The following is a 19,824-nucleotide window of genomic DNA, read 5'->3' as shown; positions in this document are numbered from 1 at the left end:
GGACGTCGAACTCGCAGATCTTGCAACGGTAGAACAGCCCTTCGACGGAGTCGCTGCAAACATCTCACACGCGCTGGATCAGGCGCGTGGACTGTGGCTTTCGGACAGCCAGGGTGAGTTCGTGTTTCGGGTGCATGAATGTCTGGAGGGTAACTATAAACCCTTGGAAAGATTTTAAATTCTAGTTCATTCACTCTAAAAGTAACGGCGAAGAGGAGTCATTAAATGACGTTACCGGTTGTAGAGAGAGTAATCGGATAACAGAAAATAATTGATCTATAAGTAAACCTATAACTTTGTCCACGTAATCTTGATATAATTTACATCACAAATCATATAAAATATTTCCAAGTGCATGCTAGAATATTACGCATCCACAAATATATATACACGCAAAAATAATCAATCAAACATCCAAAGTACAAATCTTTGGCTCTAGAGACCTCCACCGCCGCCGGCCCCGCCACCACCACCACCGCCAAAACCTCCATCGCCACCGCCACCTCCACCGCCGAAACCACCACCAAAACCTCCATCGCCACCGCCACCATCGAAACCACCGCCAAAACCTCCATCGCCACCGCCACCGAAACCTACGTCGCTGCCGTCATTTCCACCGCCGTCTCCCATTTCCACGTCACCGCCTCCACCACCTCCCTCATCACCGCCGCCTCCTCCGGCTTTGCGGTTGAGGCCACCGCATAATAAGGCGACAAGAAACATCGAAAGAGAAACACAAGAAAAGATAACTATGACTATTATCACGTAGCTCTCCATCTTCAATGGCATGCACACCTTTTAAAATAATTAAAACGGTCCAAAATTGGAATGCTGTGGCTGGTATTTATACGTTGTACGCATAAATGAATACGGTGTTTTTGACTTTGACGTTGACTTTTCTACACGCGCAAACCTGTAGCTAAGTTACGTTGTGGAAATAACTTGGACGAGATCAACTCTCTCTAGACCTTGAATGGATACATAACTAACATTGAGATTGATTATTTTTTGTAACATATGATTTGACTCGACTTAAATTTTATTACTTTCTTTCATCTTAAATTATGGGGAGAAAGTCTAAAAAATATAGATTTTGCAATTTTAAGGAAATATATTATTTCAAATAACAAATTTGTTCTTTTTAATTCCAATCAAATATCGAACTGGTTTCAATATCAAGTTATGCCATTGTAATGATAAATCAGAAACCAAATATATATATATATATATATAAGAGTCAAATCTTTCTTTGTTGGGTACTGCAAACAAATTTCGTATTCCATTGAATATCAGAAAACAAATTAAATATTCAAAATTGGACACCAAAAATAAGTTTGACCACAATATAAACCAAAAGTCTTTTAGATATTCTCCACGAATTACGATAATTTAAAGCTAATTATGATTTTGTTAATATTAAAAATAATAAAGTAATCACGCTCCTTCAGCGCATATATTGTTCGTCCCTATGGACGGCGTCGTTTACTCAATTCGTGTATAATAATTTAAATTAATATTAGGGATAATTCCATTTAAAACCCTGTACTTTTCTCTCGTCGCAATTTAAACCATATACTTTTTTTTATCCAAAAAAACATTGTATTTTTAAAAATTGGCAATTAAAACTCTATATTTTTAAAAATTGTCAAATAAAACCCTGAACAAAAAAATATATTATTTAATGCTGACATGACATCTTATTCATCTATCACATCATCAATCCCTAATATTTAATAATATTAATTAATACAAAATAAAAATAAAATAATAATAATAAAAAATTATACATATACATATATAATGAATAGATATACATATATACACATATATAAACATATTTATATATATACATTCAATCCCTAATATTTAATAATATTAATTAATACAAAATAAAAATAAAATAATAATAATAAAAAATTATACATATACATATATAATGAATAGATATACATATATACACATATATAAACATATTTATATATATACATACATATATATAATACATATATATATATATGTTTTATATGCATATATGGTATATGTATTTTTTTTTCTAAAAATCATGCATATGTCACATATATATATATATATGATTTTTAGAAAAGCATGTATATATCACACATATATATAAAACATATTTATATATACATATATATATATGTATGTATTATATAGATATATGTGTATATATAAATATGTCTTATGTATGTGTGATATATGATTTTTTTCATAAAAATCATACATATATATATAATGTTTTTTAGGGAAAAATACATATATAACACATGCATATAAAACATATAATAATTATACACATATATAGATATATATGCATCCTATGTATATATATGTATATATGTATATATAAATATATTTATATATGTATATAATTTTAAAATTTTTATAAATATGTTTATATATGTATATAATTTTTATGAATATATATAATTTTTAAAATTTTATTTTTATTATTATTATTTTATTTTTATTTTTTATTAATTAATATTATTAAATATTAGAGATTGATAATGTGGTAGATGACTAGTATGTCATGTTAATATTAAATAATATTATTTTTCGTTTAGGGTTTTATTTGATAATTTTTAAAAGTATAGAGTTTTAATTGCTAATTTTTAAAAGTATAATATTTTTTTGGATAAAAAAAGAATACGCTGGTTTAAATTGGTTTAAATTGAGAAAGAGAAAAAAGTATAGTTTTTAAATGGAATTATACTTGATATTATTACAAAATTTCAAGTTTGTGGGAACGAAACCAGCGAATGTCTTTTCTAGGGTTTCTTTCTCAAATGTTTGCCCTTTCCTTCCGATCCCACTCGTATCTCTCCCCGCTGATTCGTTCGTTTTGTTTTGATTATGGGAGCCAGAGTCGGTGTGGCGGTTGAAGGTGAACCTAGAGCTCTTAATTCCGCCGCCGTCACCCCCGGTCACGGCGGTGCTGTGGACGCCGGATCTAGGAAGCTGTTGCTGCAGCAAACGCAGAGTCACCGCCATCGTTGAATCAGCAGCAATCGCACATCGGCACCTTTGAGCATCTCCTCTCCTGCGCCTTTAGCGAGACCTGCACCGCTCCTCTCGCTCGCCTCACCATTTTGTTTCAGGTTTGGTTTCAGATCGAGTTTCAATTTATGTTTGTGACTACTCAAAATTTAAGAATGCGGGTTGTTCGAAATTGTTGTTTCTGGAATGTGTGTATGCCTTATATAGGCTATTGGGTCTCCCTCGTAGCTTTGAGTTTTGATCCGCAGCCTAAGTTCATGTCTCAGAGTCCTTAATCGTGTTAGGATATTGTCTGAAATTCTTGACTATGTTTTGTTTTGGATTATTAGTTGCAAGGTATGATTCTCCGAAATCACCCATTAAGACAAAGGAATAAAATAAAAGCTTTTAACAAAAGGTCTTTGAAAACTTTTCCTCGTTCCATTGTCTGTTCCATCATAAGTCTTTTAGTTTCTCTCCCGGTATGCTTTTGGAGTTGTTAATGTTTTGCTATATCGAGAGGTTCAAAAGTCGGATTTTCTATAATCTTGAACACACACACACAAATTCACGTATATGAATTTTGAGACAAGATTTGGGAGGGGCATATCGTTTTTGTGTATTGATGAAATGACATACTTTCTGTATACCGATATCTTGTAGCGACATTCCGTTGGATCTTGTGAGAAGAAGAAAGCAATTGGAATGCGCAGACTGTATAACACGGGACTCTTAGGAACATTCAAACACATGCAAGACAGAAGGCCTCCGAGGGGTCTTACCCAAATACAACAAAGTGGATCGGGGGGTAGGCATTGCCTTCATAACATACGAGACGGTAAAGATGCTCTCTTCACCAACTCCGAGCTGACAAACAAGTAAGACCTTCCCATATAAATTAGATGGGTTTAGTTTTCAAGCTTTGCTGATAGAGAAAGGTATTAGATGAAGAAAGAATCATCATTTGCTTGGAAAAGATTAAGATTGTGAAGTTATATAGGTTTCTTCACGAGATAACAATCTTTGTCTTCCCATTTAAGGAAGCTCTGTTTTCGAGCATGTCGTTTGGAATGTAGACCGCATGGAGTTTCAGTTTTTGCTCTGTGTTATTTTGTTGTTATCATTTGTACGGCATTTCGATCACTCTCTGATAGTGTTGAATACTTCAAATTGTATTTCAATGTAAATAGACATTAATGATTCGAACAGCCGATTAGTAAGTTGGTGGGTCGCATATTAATATTATCTCTCTTTTACCATTTTACAGGGAACAACCGAGTAGGATTTGGCAGAGGGAAGTGAACATATTTATTTGACAGGTACTTCTTCTATCATAAGATCCAATGCTCAAAGCTTCATAAACTCCATCCATCCCATTTGCAAGTCACGGAACGACGTAGCCTGCGTCAAGACAACACACACACGCATAATGTAATGTAAGTGGCATTCCTGTAATCTTATTACAAGACAAATACGCAAGTGATTCGTCATGTCGTGTGTGTATATATATACACGTATGTATGTATGTGTCTGAAACATACGTCCGCATCTCTTGCCAGCAGGGCGGTTGCGGATGCTGCAGCGTTTGGGGATGCCTATAGCTATTGCTGGATTGATACCTGACAATTACTGTTGTTATTATTGATAATCAAAAGGGTTTAAATAGACAATATAAACTAAGTAATGAAATATATAGAGTTCATATAGTAATGAATACCAGCACGTGCGGCGAGAGGGGAGAGCATGACGGCGCAAAGGCAGCGAGGGTTGGTCCGAATGAGGGCAGTGACTTTGGCACAACAAGAAGGTGGGACCTTAGCCCTGGGGGTCTTGGAAGCGGCCAAACTGTCGACGGAGCCGATAGGGGTGCGACCACATTCCCCGGCTCCTTCCACGGCCCATGAAGCTATTACCCACACCAGCGCGACCACAACTAAAACCCTGCTGTTCTTCATGCTTCACACTCTTCTGCTTTTCACTGTCTTGTTCACGAGGTTGTCTTCTTTTGCAGTTGGATTTTAATGTGTGTATATATATATATACATGTGTGTGTGACTGTGTGTGATAGTGGGGTGGTTGTGTTGTGGAGACGTGGAGGGTTTGTGGTTGAAAGATTGTTTTTTTCTTCAGGCTGTAATCATTTGGTTGATTCTGCTTTAGATTTGGCCAATGGGTTTATGCCAAATTGATTTGGGTTTCAACTATTTGTTTTTTCTCTTTAATATTTCCAAGTAAAGCTTCATTTTTTCTTCTTTTGCTTTGTGATCTCTGAAACATTCCACCGACCAAACTACATCTCTCTGTCTCTCTCTCTCTGGTTTTAGCCATTTCCTTCCACAACAATGGCGCAATGTGAGAACAAAGTGCACATTGACTTGAGTGATAATATACACAATTCATTAGAGGGTGGTTGGTTTGATAACTGAAACCGCTTATATAATATAATTTCATGTGACCATTTTTGTAAGAAATTTTAATATATATTATGCATTTAATTTTATATTTTCCTTGAGATATTTTTTAAGGCCTTGGACCTTGGTTGGTATCCTTGTCGTGAAGCCCAAGTCTGAAAATATTTACAATTGAATGAAAATAACTCTTTTATAAAACGACATCGTTTGCGTCTCAGACAATCAGCCCTTTTGTTTTTTTTTCGAGTTTTTTTTTTTCGTTGGGATCCCTTGGAGTCGTCGTTTAAGGAACAACTCTCGAGTATTCGAGAAAGAGGACGAAACCGAAGAGAAGCTCTTCACACGTAGAATCCATGGCGAACGACAAAGCGGTTATGGCTGTGATCAGAGCTGCGAGACCGAGCTTCAGAAACAACCACGACAAGGTCTCTTTCGCCGTCCACTCCTCCTTCCTCGCCGCCGGTTACGTCCTTATCGCCACCGGACGGCCTGCTTTCGCCGGCGACGCTCTCTATTCCACTTCTCTTGGTAACATTTTCGCTTTTATTTTCCTGGGTTTTCCTCAATTTGATCGCTTTTCTAGGGTTTAGGATTCTGATTCGTCCGACTCTGGATTTTAGACGAGGTTGGAATTGATGGGTGGAACGAGTTTGATGGTGAGTACGCGTTTGTGTATACGTATCCGGACAAGGGCTCGGTGAAAGTTATCGTGAAGTGCTTAGCAATGGGTGATAAGCTTTTGGTCGATGCCATAGCTGATGGCGGAAATGTTCCAGCACATCTCGCGATAGAGTACGTTATCGAATCGAGCGAGTTTTTTTTTTCTTTCTTTCTCGATGATGATTATCTTTATGTCGGTGAAAGTTTCTGAATGTTGCAGTGTTGGGGATTATGTCGGAGAGAACGGAGATGGGAATTATTCTGCACAGTTCAAGAATTTGGAGAAGTTGGTGGGTGATTTGCAGAAGGAGGTTCTGAATAAGCTTCATCCAGAAGCAAAGCCCAGTTCTTCGGATAGTCGTTCCTTCAGGTGGGGAGTATTATATAGCAGATTTCTACAAATTGTTGCCCATAGCTTATGCTACAGAAGTTGTTCTCAAATGCTTCTTTTGAGTCTACTTCAATGTTCTCAAGATTGTTATTTTAATTCAATGTTTGATATGATTTGATTCTCGAAAGTGATATAGATATGTAGATTGGACCAGAATTAGGATCCTCTGTCTTCTGAAAGTTCTTTTGTTTATCATATTGCCTGTAGTTTGGAGAGAAATGAAGAGCGTAGAGGCATAAGAGAGCCCGGAAGTGGAATTCCCGATCCATACGGCCCTCAAATTGACCCATCAGGGTGAATATATGCTTTCCATAATTTCCATAATCTTATGGTCCGGGTATTATTGCAATTCTTTCTGTTACAAAGGCCAGTTGTGAATGATTAGAATGTCGGCTTTTACACCTTTCTTGTATGTGTTTAGGGCCATAATCCCTCCTATACCGAGCGGGGGAGGTTTTAGCGATCTGTTCCCGGGCCCTGGTGCTGGAGCATACCCTCACAGGTCTGGCATCAAGTGTTATCTGTTATTAACAAGTACATGACTCGGCTTCACTTCTGGTTGCATTCATCACATACATTCTGTTTTTTTTTTCAGGGGTGGATTTGGTGATGGAAGCATGCTCGTAGGTATGAACCCTATATCATTCATATACGAAAAATGGTAGATTAAACCCTAACTATGACTGACTTAACTATCTTTCGCTATCAGGACCTGGAGATCCTCGTTTTTTCGGTCCATTCGGTGATCGACCCGACTTCCCGGGAGCACAACCGTAAGATTCTCTGCACATAACCCAAACCCATATCGTGTAACCATACAAAAAGTTTGTATCTTTCCACATCAACAAGGAACTCTGATTCCATTTTTAACCTTTCTTGTTACAGGGGAATTCCTCCCGGTGCTCGGTTTGATCCTTATGGACCACCAGGTGTTCCGGGTTTTGAGCCAGGCCGCTTCATTCGGTAAATATCTCAACATAGTTGATCCATGTATTCTACAATGCCGGGTATCAATCCAGCTCGAATCTGCTCAATCTTTTTGCGGAATGATTCCAATAGAGGTTTCCTTATAATCGTGTAGGCAACCTCCGCGAAGGGGGCCGGGGAACGGGACACATCCGGATCTAGAGCATTTCCCTGGTGGATCAGACTTTATATAAGGGGGACTCTGTGTCCGGAGAAAGCAGAAGAGAGTGCATACACAGTACACTGGTTCCATCTCTGCATCTCCAAGTCTAGTATAGTACATATATGTACGGACTGGCCAAGGAGCCGTTTGCTTTTGTTTTGTTTGCACTGTTTGTTTTTTTTTTTTTTGGTTGTTGGAATGGAATGTTTATGTTCATGGTTTCATGGCATATCTCTTACTTTGGATGGACTTCTTAGTTAATGTTAATGTTAGAGAAGTTGTGTTTGGATGAAATATGTACATATTATTTTTGTTTACTTGGCATGTCAGTGGGCGTGCCGGAGTGGTTATCGGGCATGACTAGAAATCATGTGGGCTTTGCCCGCGCAGGTTCGAATCCTGCCGCTCACGTTTTAGTGAACAATTTGGTGTTCAAATTTTTGGAAAAATAAATCCATTCTCTATTTTTTGAGATACTTTTTTTACAAGTTTTTCTGATTTACTTGGATTTTTGAATGTTTGAGTTTTTAAATAAAGATTTTTTTTCAAAAATTTAGGTTTTTTAAGAATCGATTATTCTATTGATAATTATAATTCTTTATATTAAAACATTATGTAGGGATTCATTTCTCTGTATTACTAGAGATCGACGGGCCACGTCACGGAATATCATTGTGCAATATATATATACGCATACTGAAATCAAATATATATATCACAGAAACATACATGATACATACATACATCTATCATTATTCATAACATGTTAAATAAGGTGCATGGCGTTGTGTGTATCGTGAGGTCAATAGCCCCAAAGCGCCACATCTTCATGCTCCTATTGTGGACTTTCTTCACGGCAGCGTGTATGCTGAAAACACATCATAACCAGATTAAATAAAAATATATATATAAATTAAGAATTCCATTTTGTAACTCAAGTTCTCAAAATTAAAGTTTCAGTTTTTATTAATACAGGACGTTACGTTATTTAATGGGACACAGTTCTAACTGAAACAGTGATTTATACTCCAATTTTCTTATTTCATGTACTACAAAGATGTCTCATATCTATTATCTATGTTATCAAGTATGAATTAATAAATAAAATTTATAAAAATAATTCTAGCATATATATATACATACATACATACATACATACATACATACATACATACATACATACATACATACATACATACATACATACATACATACATACATACATACATACATACATACATACATACATACATACATACATACATACATACATACATACATACATACATACATACATACATACATACATACATACATACATACATACATACATATGGCCTTATAAAAACTCGCGTGTTTTTACCATACAAATTAAAAAAGTATATGCAAATTTAACAATAAAGTAATCATGTACTTACGTCCACACTTGTAACCGACGGGGCGGTTGGCGAAGTTGCAGCGTTTGGGGATGGAGATAGCGATTTCCGGATTGACGCCGGAGGCTTTGGCCGTGTCCGACAGTAGGACCGCACAGAGACACTTAGGGTTCTGTCCGAACCTCTTCACCTGCGCGCAGCACGCGGCGGGCACGGCCGCGTTGGAGTCCTGCGCCGCCGCCGCACACGGCGCTAGCTTCATCGCCTCATCGTCCGGCGACGTTTTCCCGCACTCTCCGTTGCCGTCGGAGACTCCGGCGAGGACGACGACCAGACCCAGGATGCAGAGGAACTTAAGGAAAGATGCCATTTTTGGAAGTGTTTGAGAGATGTTAATCGAACCCTGATTTTGTTTTTCGATTTCGGTTGTGGGTTTCGATCGGGTTCATGATGGGTATATATACCAAAAATTCCCATTTTTGCATTTTTTTTTTCTGGGAAATTTGGCCACCGAGTGTAGCGGGAGAAGCACTTGAGGAGCAATAAATGGGTCTGTTTCTTGATAAATTAAGGTTTTAGTGTTCTCACCAACAACATAAGATCCAGGTGTTGACGTGCGAGAGAGAGCTGATGACCAAACCTCAAAAATCAAAATCCTTTATTTTCTCTGACAAATTTCAAAAAATAAATGAAGGAAATTTATGTAAATGGTGGGGGATCCAATTGGGTTGTGGATTTGTGGGCGTCGTGTCATCACCGACCATTTAGCTAAAAGATTGAATTCATTTTAATTGGGGTTAATGGTTGCATTAGTGAGCTTTTTAATTGCTGTACAAATTTAGAAAATTTGGATGGGGATCGGGGGCGAAACAGTAAATACAACGCGATGAGAGGGCAAAACAGTAAAAATTGATACGCCGTTGCCGGGGATCGAACCCGGGTCACCCGCGTGACAGGCGGGAATACTTACCACTATACTACAACGACCGTGTGAAGGTGGAATTCTTATTATTTATTTAGACTATGTATATGGACTGCCAATTTGAATGTTTAGCTCATATTTATCGAAATCCTATTATAGATAAATCTAATTTAATTACTAATTATTAAAATAAACATATGCATTTCAATTGGGTGAAAATAGATATTAGTATTTTAAAATAAAATATTTAATTTGTTTAAGGAGGCCTTTCCACACTGTTTCTATTATTACAATTGGAAAAAATAGTAAGTAACACTAATAAATAAAAGCACCAAACTCGATGGTTTTTAGATACTTTTCATTACAATATATTCAACCAACATTAACCACATATTTTCTTATATTGAAAAACTAATGATATACTAAAGAAGGATCAAACTCGATGTTGGGAACACACATGTGCTCCGACACTTAGATTTTTGAAATATTTTGTTTAACCCCTATGATTCATGTGTATACATAAACATACACAGGCGCACAAAATCACCATATTTCTTGATTTCGAATGATACTGTGTTTTCATTATCATTATTTTATTCAATATTTGTTTATTTCGATTAACCAATGTGCAATTTTGGTGAACATATTTTATTAAGCTGTTGATTAACCACTTGTTCATTATTATAATCAAATTAGTAGACTTGTTCGACCATACGCCACCCACGGAAGAAAATACACACAGCGTTTTATGTGTGTGTGTATATATATCATAAACTATATATATATATATATATATATATATATAAAGTTCACAATAAAATTGTTTGAAAAAATTTAGTAAAAAAAACATGGTGTTATCAAAGTCAATGATGGAGGAGACAAAATGGCATCTGGTGGGCCGTGGCCATGTGATTTGCTCTCACCCCATTTTTAACAAATCTTTTCTGATTCTAATTATTCCATGTCACGCATGCCCATTTGAAACGAAATAGATTCTGAGAATTACCAAAAAAAAAAAAACACCAGGACAAAAAATAATATAAAAAATATAGAAATGACGTGGAATTAAAGATAAGGATCATCATGTCTCCGAGCGCAAAACAATAAAATCCAACAACGAAAATCATATCTTAGTTTATGATATATTATTTGGGAGTGAAAGATGATGAGACAGAACACGCAGCTTTAGTTGGGGCTGTTATCCTTAACGACGGTGACAGGGCAAGCCGCATGTGTCACCATGAAGTTGCTTACACTCCCCAATATGATCCTGTTTCCATTCATAATTACAATTTTAAATCATATAATTAAAAAAATACAACTTAATACAAACTATACGAAATGTTTTTCTGTATTATCACATAGTCGTTGTCGTCATCCGGTATTTGACAATTTATTCACAATTAGAACATTTCAATGATTATGATCTTTCATAGTCATGTATGGCTACAAGGTTTGAGAATTGGACCGACTCTAATCTAAATTCATATTATATATATTAATATCTTCCAGGATTACCATTTCCCTCCCCTTAAACAAAATCTAACCAAATAACATATAAATATGACCAAATTGAACTCAATATAAAATAGGTATAAAATGTCAAAAAATAAAATTTGATTCTGAACCATTATAGGTTAAAACAAATCAGATCACAGAAAAAAATGAACCCATAATTCTCTAAATTATATATATATATATATATATATATATATATATATATATAACACGATAATAGTTATACCTTTTAATGGTGCTAAGTCCTCTGCTTCCCATAACAATAGAATCCAACTTCAAATCATCAATGGCGTCAAGCAGCTTCTCTCTTGCATCTCCCCAATATAATTTCGACACAATATGCACCTACCAAATTATATTCACTCACAGTTTTTAAACCCAGCAAAAATAAAGTAAAAGAAATTTAAAAAAAAAATTGAAACCTGAATTAGAAAAATAACTCGAGTACAAGTAAGAAAATGTATACATGTTTAAGAACCATGGTAAGACCAACTAGATTAATGATCAAAGTATTGTATCTTCTAAAAATCTTTAGATCTAAAGCTTATATGTACAAATCTATCAAATTTCTCATCACATTATTCCATCGTTTTAAAAGTTAAATCAATGCAGGAAATCCCACAGTTTTTTTTTTAAAATAAGATCAGATCTTACATATACATGAGATATAAACATATATAGATATAGTCACACATATGCATGTATATATGTTACCTCTTTTTGCCTAGAAGCGGTGTCGAGCAAATCAAGAACAGGGATGTCGACTTTAACACCATACTTGTGCAGGGTCTCCGGTTCCCTGAACTCGGTCAACGGTATGAGAGCTGCACATAACCGAAGTAAACCGGATTAAACCGAAAGAACACAGCTAGAGAGAGTTTATGCCGGATCTGAACACGGAAACCATATCCGATATGAATCAGAAACTTACGAGAACCGGATTTGGACCAGAGATTGTTAGCGGATTCATCGGGGTTGGTGTGGATGATGTAAAGAGTGTCTCCTTTGTCTGCCAAGTTCTCGATCGCCCACCGAAGTGCGTTCCTGCTGCTGTCCGAGAAATCCATGGCGATTCCGGTTTTCCTGTCCTTTGGCATTTTCGATTCGATGGGTTGTTTGGATTCCGAGAAAATCGAGATGGGTTTCCGATTTCGGAAAGCGGGTTTACGGAAATTTTTTCTCAGATGAATGAGCGGATTGCGAGAAAATGCAAAATGTATTCAGTCTGTCTTATAATGTGAAGAAAAGCATATAGATGGAATGAAGAAGTTGCGTGGATACTTTGTCTAATGGTGGGACCCATTATCATCGTACTGAAATCTAGACCGTCCATGTGTAAATCGGACGGTTGCAAATAAAAGTTATGTGAATTTTCCGTTAAGTTTTCTGACTCCGTCTATTCATTTATTCATATGCGATAAAATAAAAATACATAATATCTGTGGCCGGTCCGGGTTAGAATTTCTCTGTTGAATATCTCTATCGACGGCCAAAAAAAACAATAAATAAATAAAAAAATAGTTAAAACAATAAATAGGCATGGAATTGCTATTGGAATTTACCTATTTTATAATTAAAATTTAAAATAAGTCGTCTGACCTTTGATCAGAGTAATACACATGTTCAGCCAACGACTTCCTCCACGTGATTAGGTTATGGCTCTAAATACTGTGATTAACTTCTGGTTTGCATTTCTTATACAAACAAAAAATACATTTACAGGTAATCGGCCCATGTTCTACACCTGAATATGCAGATAAATGTATGGGCCTAATTTTAAATTTTATAACTGACGATAAAGATAGTAGCCCAAATTTAGTTTTTGGGCCCTCTTATATACACTTTACTAATTTTTTTTATTTCTAAAAGCAAAAACGGTCCAAATTTGAGAATGCCCCAAGAAGGATTTGATCTTTTATGTAACACAAGGAAAAATATAAGAGAAAAAGAAAAGAAGGAAAGGAAATGACAATTATAATGGAATATAGAAAATTAAAGAAAATCGCATGTGTAAAATTAAATAGCCGTATAACAACAAAATTTTCCAAGTGAAATTTCCATTACAATCCGACAATATTCAATCTATGTTGTTGTTAAATATTTAAAAAGTATGTGTATGATGTTACTGTTCAATTGTTTTAAAATTTATATTACACAATTAAATTTTCAAATTTATAATTCATATACTAAAAATTTAAACTATAATAAAATTTTAATAGTATTTATTCAAATATCTATTAGATAGGGAAAATAAGTTGTAGCGCTTCACGGTCGATTTTCGTATCTTGTTGGGTCCCAAAGATGCATACAATGATTAAGAACAATAGATAATGATGTGATTCATCAACAATACATCTCTTTGGCGTTTATATGTTGTGGCAATGTGTGGTTCATTCAAGTTTGATTCATACACATGCAATACAATTTATTTTGGGAAAGGTAAACTCAAAACACTTGGATCTACACACAAATATAAATATTATTGTATTGATGCAGATAATATTCCCTGCAAATCTATATTTGATATTTCAGAAAATAAAACATTAATTTGGTATATTTTCCTTGTATTTAAGTTTTTATGTTAACAACAAAAAAAAGAAAAGAAAAGAAATAGAAATTAATGCGATTTACATTGTCTCAAACCGGGATTAAATATCTATTAATTTGTCTTTTATAAGATTTTTAATATCATTAAATTTTTCATTTTACAGTCTCTTACAAAATATTATGAAAGATAAGATTTACGCACAAGAAAACTTTGTGGTAAAACTTTTCCTCTTATCCCCACTCAACGGAGATTCTTTATACACCTGTCTTTTTTTTTTTAATGAAGTGATATGTAGAAAAAAATACAAAATATATACAAAAGCTTTTATATTTTCTTAAGTTTTTTATTTGTAAAATATTTCAGATAAATCATAAAAAACAAACATTATATATATATATGTATATGTATAACCTAATGGAAGACAATACGGTCAAAGTTCCAAGGGAAATGCTGTATCCCATGCTTTGCCAGTCACTATAGACATAAAAAAATATTAAGAGCAACAATCAAATAAAAAATAAACCCAATGTGGACCGTTAATCAAGGAGACATGCCTAATGATGTGATAATAATAATAATTTTATAACCATGCTTTAGCAAAAAGGTTCTTCTCATCCATCAACCTCTTTTTCATCTTTTAACAGGTTAGTTATTCATTATAATTTGTTAACTAAATTACGTATTATAATAACGTATCTCTATTAATCTATTCCTCCTCGTTACTTAATTATCTCCACGGTAAGAAAGTTATCATAACCATGTACATATATTCATGCGTCATGTGTGCCATGGCATAATGTGAAACACTCATATATACATGCACATTGGCATTTACGTGGATGATGATTATACCAATCTTACTATTATGAATACAGAAATCTTATGGTATATATAAGAACCCTTCTGTCGACACGCAAAAAAAAAATGGTCTTTTGACAAAAAAATATATGGTCGAAAACAAAATATTGAGAAAGATGAGGGGTCTTGTAGGAGATAATAAAAAGAGAGAAAAATAATTGAAAGATTTTTTTTTTTTTTAATGTGAACTTCTAATTTTCTCATTGATCAAATGGGTCCCTCGCCAAACTAACATATAGACTAAACACATGATGAATACTTGGGTGGGGATCAAAAGCAATCGAATTTCGAAATTCAAAAATATCAGAATACAGATGTACATAAGCTTTTCTACTTTTTCCACATTCTAAAATGTATAAGCATTCACATATACATGTATAAACACACACTATATATATGTATATCGGTAGACTATCTCTAGAGAAACTGACCATGTCAAACACAAGAATCTAATTGTAAGGAATGCAAATATTATATACAAGAATTTATATATATATATATACATATATATCTCGCTATATTATTTGTACAAACTAAAAGCATGAAAAAAAAAACTGAGTGAATGGGTTTCATAATTATTGTAAAACTTTTCCAATATCAGAAATTAGCTTAGCTTGCAAGCGAGAACATGCAAATATCTCCACAGACACACAACATACATACATATATATATATATGAACGTTGCATGTGAAGAGTGGAGCCTACGCACGTGACGAGAACATGTGCGATCCAACTCAACTCTCTAAACCCTAAATTATCGCAATAAAATGGGCGAGTTTATTGGTCTCTTCGTTATCTTTTGTTATCGCTAATGCTTTTATGTTGATTGGTATTAAAGAATATTACAACTCACTGCATAACCGTGTTTTGCTCCACTCCATCATCCGTGGTCGGAGTTCGTACATGACATAGATTCGGATTATCCGATCATATATAATTTGATTATATTCTCAATATGCAATAATATGAGCTTTCTAATTTACCACATCAATCTTCCACATAGTTTTGAATTCATATCATTTTAAAAAAATAGTTTAAACAAAAAGCAGATCAAGAAGATAAATATAAAAAATAAGAATAAAAAAAAAGTTGAATGTCCGAGGAAACAAAGGGAGGCCCCATATGGTCGTATGGTTGGGAGTAGAAGCTGCGGCATGTAACTTTTTTTTTTTTTTTTTAAATCTTAAAATTACAGAAACATACAAAATAGAGGAGAAAAAAAAAGGAAATATGGCAAAGAATATGAAATTATGGGAACAAACTTACTCTGCCCCCCACAAAGTAATATAAAATAATTTATTTTTTTAAAAAAAAAAGAAATTCAAATAATATGATGTGATATTGTTATTGTAATATGAAAAATCTACGGATCCAACGTCGTAACTGTACTCCACCCACGAAAACAAAAGAGAGGTCATATATAAAAGAAGGAAAAAAAGACAAATATAATGGGCTAGACCTCTCTCTATGGTCAAGATTTCTGTCCAGTTCAGACATTCTCCACGAGTCCATGTGAAACGGAATTAGGGTTCTATTAGTAATTAATTATCTTTGTCGACATTGACAGTGACTACGTTTATTATGTTTATGATATATTGAAAATTTATGCTTCTATCGTTTAAAATTTTAATTAAATATTTTTATAAATAGAAAATATCATAGTATATAATTTTATTTTTTTATTTTTTTTGTTCTAACAATTTATTTTGATTTATCGATTTGTCTCCTTTTTTCAAAACAGGAGAATATATCTATACAATTTTTTGTTGTGTTAATTTGAAAAATCTTCGAATCTTCGTCCCAACTATATTTTCATCATAATTAAATTATGCATCTCATCTTAATGACCATCCGAACTTAGGATTTAAGAGAAGGACATCCCAATTTTTTTCGACCAATTTCATCATTCGACTAATTCTGATCAAGAGATCGAGGAATCTTGAGAGTTTTTTTATTAACAAAACTCTAAAATCTTATACATCTTTTTTTTTTCAAGCTACCTTCACGTATATATTAAATGAAATTGGACTCCCAACAAAACTAATGTCAACAAATATATATATATATATATATAATCTAATATTAGATACATAAATCATGCTATGTAAATTTCGTTTGATTATATATAGACCTATGATAAAAATGAGCCCGTTTCCAAACATGTGATTTGTGTAGAAGAGATGGTTACAGAGTTACAGATATTAATATATAATGTTAGCGATGATTGATTGATTACTTCGAGCTCTCGGAAGTGTGAGAAGAAGCCTTTGACTGACGCAGAAGCTTTGGTCCCGGTTCGATTTAATTAAACCGAGAGATTTGTAGAAACCACAAGACAAAACCGAAGATCATATCGGTTAATTATAAGAGATCGGTTTGAATCATTTGATATCACTGTGTGTCCGTAAGATTAGAATTCCGTTTATAATAATTCGGATTCAGTTAATATAAGATAACTTTATTATGTGTCGGTTTGAAATTCGATTGGGAGACATTATATATGATATTTTAAGATATGATTAAGCTTATGATAAAAAATAATTTAAGAGTCCCTTCTTTATTCAGATTAGGATACTCAACGCTAGCAATGGAGTGGGAGTCCTCTAACCAAAGCAATGCCACTATTATAATCACTGATCCAATTTATAAAAAAATAGGGAAATAAAATGAAAATGAAATATTTATAATTATAATAAAGAAAAAGGTAAGATAAACGTCATTATAAAATCGAGATTAGTTGGTGGGGAAGTCAAATGATGTGAAAACGATGTATTAATCACTTGGTATATCTTTCGGCGGGAAAAAGGAGTAGGGTTTATGTTGACGTAAGACGCAAGCAATCGTTTGTTCTTTCACCTTTTCCATGTGTATATTTCCATTATTTCGGAAAGTTTGCAAAATATGAATTAATTGTATTTTTTCCATAAATTTTGAAAGTCTGTAAATACGATTTATGATTATATTGTAAATATTACGACAAAGATATATTCAAATTTTAATGAAATATGTTATCTTACGGATTCAGCTTTGTATTCAAATGTTTTAAAATCATAAATTCAAATCACATTATAAAAATACTGTATTATGTGGTGGAGCCCGAGCCAGGTATGAACACTGTTGCAAGAGTTTGAATTAATACAAGCCGACTTGTTTGTCACGCACTACAGTCGCGAATGTTGGAGACGCGCTATCTTAACCGTTTATCTAAAGATCAACGGTTGAGAGCGCGCGTACGGAGAGTAGTTAACTTGAACGGGACAGGAGAGTATTGCAATTTCTTAATTGATGTCGCAGCGCAGAGAAATCACGTCCCTTCCACATCCGCTGTTGTTTCGTTAATTTGTTCTATTTCAAAAAATGAATAAATACGGACGTGGGAGGGCATTATTCAAAGGAGTTAATGGAGGGGTGTTGCGTCCACGAGGGACGCGCCGCCCTAACGCTGGCGGATAATGACAACGGCGTCTTTATTATTATTATTCACTAAAATTCCTTAATTATAATCAATTAAAAAACCATCGCTGTGAAATCATTGTCAATTATACTTTTATTACATAAAATTTATCTAAAATATTTATTACATAAAGATATATAAATTCAATGTAATTTTGGGATTTATAAATCGTGTGTAGTTTGTAAATTTGTTTTTTATAGTTTGCAAAAGCTCGTTATTCTTTACAATGGAAAGCGATGACTGTCACAACACTAACGGCGCTGTATTTCTGTAATTTACATTAAGCATAAAAACTTAGGTTATGATACCACTGAAATAAACTCTTTTTTAAAATAAAATAAAATCAAACAATGCAACTACGCATGTATTATAAACGTGGGTGTGTATCTATGTTCAAATATTGTCACGATTAATTTTTATTTATCAAATAAAATCAAAACAATAATTTTATATTTTTCTTATGTAATTATTAATGTTCCAATAATAATTTTTGTTAGACATTCTCCTTGGATTCTAATATCTTTGCAACCGCAATAAAAACACGACAAAAACACAGTATCGAGCTAATGGTCGGTGTTAGTGATTAATTATACTTAATTTCATTTACATTTTCATTTCAATAGTACCATACTCTAAAACAAATGGCATAAACACTAACAATGAATAAACGTAACGTAATTAAGTAGGCCTTGTTTTGAATATTGTTCATATGACTAATAACCAATGATTAATCAAATGTGGCAAAATAATATTACAAAATTACACAAAATGGTTGGACTGAGAAATTCCACCGTTATTATTAGAATGATAACAAAATAATTGTTTCAAAAATTGCACTATTTATTTTCGAATAAAATTTGATTTGAAATTTTATCATATATTTTATTAAAATAAAAAAAAACAATATTTTATAATGAATATGGATTCGATTCAAATTGTTATTTCTAAAAATTTCAAAACATTTATCACACTCTTAGTAACTTTTTCGTAATACGTGTTTTTTTGTTACTTGTAACGTAAGTAGCATAGTTTTGTCACAAAACTCTCGTGTTTTGTGTTAAATGATAAATATTTAAATGTGTATTAATTACGTTTATATGGCATTTATATATATATAAACAGGTAAATGACAAATTTAATTATTAGTTTGTTTTAAATTAGCCGTTGTTTTTTACATGCAAATGATACTTTCTTCGAGGTAAATGTGTGAATAGAACAGCACCGGGTCTTGTAACATTTGCGTTGTGACCAACACAGTTTACATAAATTAATTATATTGTTTTTCTATATAATCCTTTAAACATTGTATATCCATTATATCTAATGAACATTATAATAAAATATAATTACAAATCAAACAAATTCCACCTAAAAATGAACTTCAATTCGTTTATCACAATTAAATGATCGAATTAAGGCATGCAAATATTTTTAATGAAATTTCAAGTAAAAAGAAATAGACAAAAAAATAACTTTACGATAATTAAATTAAAATGATTAAATAACGGGACTCGTGTATTATCCACGTATTGGCCGAGATATAACCGTTATAATTTGAT

General features: G+C 33.5%; 5 protein-coding genes and 2 non-coding genes across 7 annotated transcripts; 2 read left to right on the top strand and 5 right to left on the bottom strand.

Annotated features, from left to right (window-relative positions):
* Window positions 1–283: 283 nt before the first annotated feature.
* On the bottom strand, window positions 284–799 carry LOC104806542 (glycine-rich cell wall structural protein 1.0-like). Its single transcript, XM_010531490.1, has one exon. It carries the CDS (start codon window positions 787–789, stop codon window positions 436–438), a length of 354 nt encoding a protein of 117 aa, XP_010529792.1. The 5' UTR covers window positions 790–799; the 3' UTR covers window positions 284–435.
* A 3,371-nt stretch (window positions 800–4,170) lies between these two features.
* Window positions 4,171–4,952, bottom strand: LOC104807011 (non-specific lipid-transfer protein 3). The gene is made up of 3 exons (XM_010532123.1): window positions 4,715–4,952; window positions 4,539–4,616; window positions 4,171–4,398 (listed from the first exon to the last, which is right to left on the bottom strand). The coding sequence occupies exons 1-3, from the start codon at window positions 4,950–4,952 to the stop codon at window positions 4,382–4,384; spliced, it is 333 nt and encodes a 110-aa protein (XP_010530425.1). The 3' UTR covers window positions 4,171–4,381.
* Window positions 4,953–5,654: 702 nt separating this feature from the next.
* LOC104806541 (probable proteasome inhibitor) lies at window positions 5,655–7,817 on the top strand. Its single transcript, XM_010531489.1, has 9 exons — window positions 5,655–5,936; window positions 6,029–6,200; window positions 6,289–6,438; window positions 6,667–6,753; window positions 6,881–6,961; window positions 7,055–7,086; window positions 7,169–7,232; window positions 7,345–7,422; window positions 7,541–7,817. The coding sequence occupies exons 1-9, from the start codon at window positions 5,762–5,764 to the stop codon at window positions 7,617–7,619; spliced, it is 918 nt and encodes a 305-aa protein (XP_010529791.1). The 5' UTR covers window positions 5,655–5,761; the 3' UTR covers window positions 7,620–7,817.
* Window positions 7,818–7,917: 100 nt separating this feature from the next.
* Window positions 7,918–7,999, top strand: TRNAS-AGA. Its single transcript has one exon. It is a non-coding gene; the product is annotated as a tRNA-Ser (tRNA).
* Window positions 8,000–8,276: 277 nt separating this feature from the next.
* LOC104806540 (non-specific lipid-transfer protein 3-like) lies at window positions 8,277–9,502 on the bottom strand. Its single transcript, XM_010531487.2, has 2 exons — window positions 9,007–9,502; window positions 8,277–8,456 (listed from the first exon to the last, which is right to left on the bottom strand). The coding sequence occupies exons 1-2, from the start codon at window positions 9,332–9,334 to the stop codon at window positions 8,440–8,442; spliced, it is 345 nt and encodes a 114-aa protein (XP_010529789.1). The 5' UTR covers window positions 9,335–9,502; the 3' UTR covers window positions 8,277–8,439.
* Window positions 9,503–9,879: 377 nt separating this feature from the next.
* Window positions 9,880–9,951, bottom strand: TRNAD-GUC. Its single transcript has one exon. It is a non-coding gene; the product is annotated as a tRNA-Asp (tRNA).
* Window positions 9,952–10,921: 970 nt separating this feature from the next.
* Window positions 10,922–12,618, bottom strand: LOC104806539 (universal stress protein PHOS32). The gene is made up of 4 exons (XM_010531486.1): window positions 12,336–12,618; window positions 12,119–12,228; window positions 11,631–11,749; window positions 10,922–11,156 (listed from the first exon to the last, which is right to left on the bottom strand). The coding sequence occupies exons 1-4, from the start codon at window positions 12,499–12,501 to the stop codon at window positions 11,072–11,074; spliced, it is 480 nt and encodes a 159-aa protein (XP_010529788.1). The 5' UTR covers window positions 12,502–12,618; the 3' UTR covers window positions 10,922–11,071.
* Between the last annotated feature and the right edge of the window lie 7,206 nt (window positions 12,619–19,824).

The sequence above is a fragment of the Tarenaya hassleriana genome, unplaced genomic scaffold (genome assembly GCF_000463585.1).
Source record: "Tarenaya hassleriana unplaced genomic scaffold, ASM46358v1 Cleome12, whole genome shotgun sequence".
Classification (NCBI taxonomy): domain Eukaryota; kingdom Viridiplantae; phylum Streptophyta; class Magnoliopsida; order Brassicales; family Cleomaceae; genus Tarenaya; species Tarenaya hassleriana.
The sequence above is the reverse complement of the archived record's forward strand: the minus strand, read 5'-3'. Positions and strand labels throughout refer to the sequence as shown.

Bases quoted from the DNA above. Each gene is read 5' to 3' on its own strand.
- LOC104806542 (XM_010531490.1), bottom strand. From the start codon at position 789: ATGCCATTGAAGATGGAGAGCTACGTGATAATAGTCATAGTTATCTTT.
- LOC104807011 (XM_010532123.1), bottom strand. From the start codon at position 4,952: ATGAAGAACAGCAGGGTTTTAGTTGTGGTCGCGCTGGTGTGGGTAATA. The intron at 4,617-4,714 runs GTATTCATTACT...AGTAATTGTCAG, and splicing joins CCCTCTCGCCGCACGTGCTG to GTATCAATCCAGCAATAGCT.
- LOC104806541 (XM_010531489.1), top strand. From the start codon at position 5,762: ATGGCGAACGACAAAGCGGTTATGGCTGTGATCAGAGCTGCGAGACCG. The intron at 5,937-6,028 runs GTAACATTTTCG...TCTGGATTTTAG, and splicing joins TCTCTATTCCACTTCTCTTG to ACGAGGTTGGAATTGATGGG. The intron at 7,233-7,344 runs GTAAGATTCTCT...TTCTTGTTACAG, and splicing joins GACTTCCCGGGAGCACAACC to GGGAATTCCTCCCGGTGCTC.
- LOC104806540 (XM_010531487.2), bottom strand. From the start codon at position 9,334: ATGGCATCTTTCCTTAAGTTCCTCTGCATCCTGGGTCTGGTCGTCGTC.
- LOC104806539 (XM_010531486.1), bottom strand. From the start codon at position 12,501: ATGCCAAAGGACAGGAAAACCGGAATCGCCATGGATTTCTCGGACAGC. The intron at 12,229-12,335 runs GTAAGTTTCTGA...GGTTATGTGCAG, and splicing joins CTGGTCCAAATCCGGTTCTC to CTCTCATACCGTTGACCGAG. The intron at 11,157-11,630 runs GTATAACTATTA...GAATGGAAACAG, and splicing joins GGACTTAGCACCATTAAAAG to GATCATATTGGGGAGTGTAA.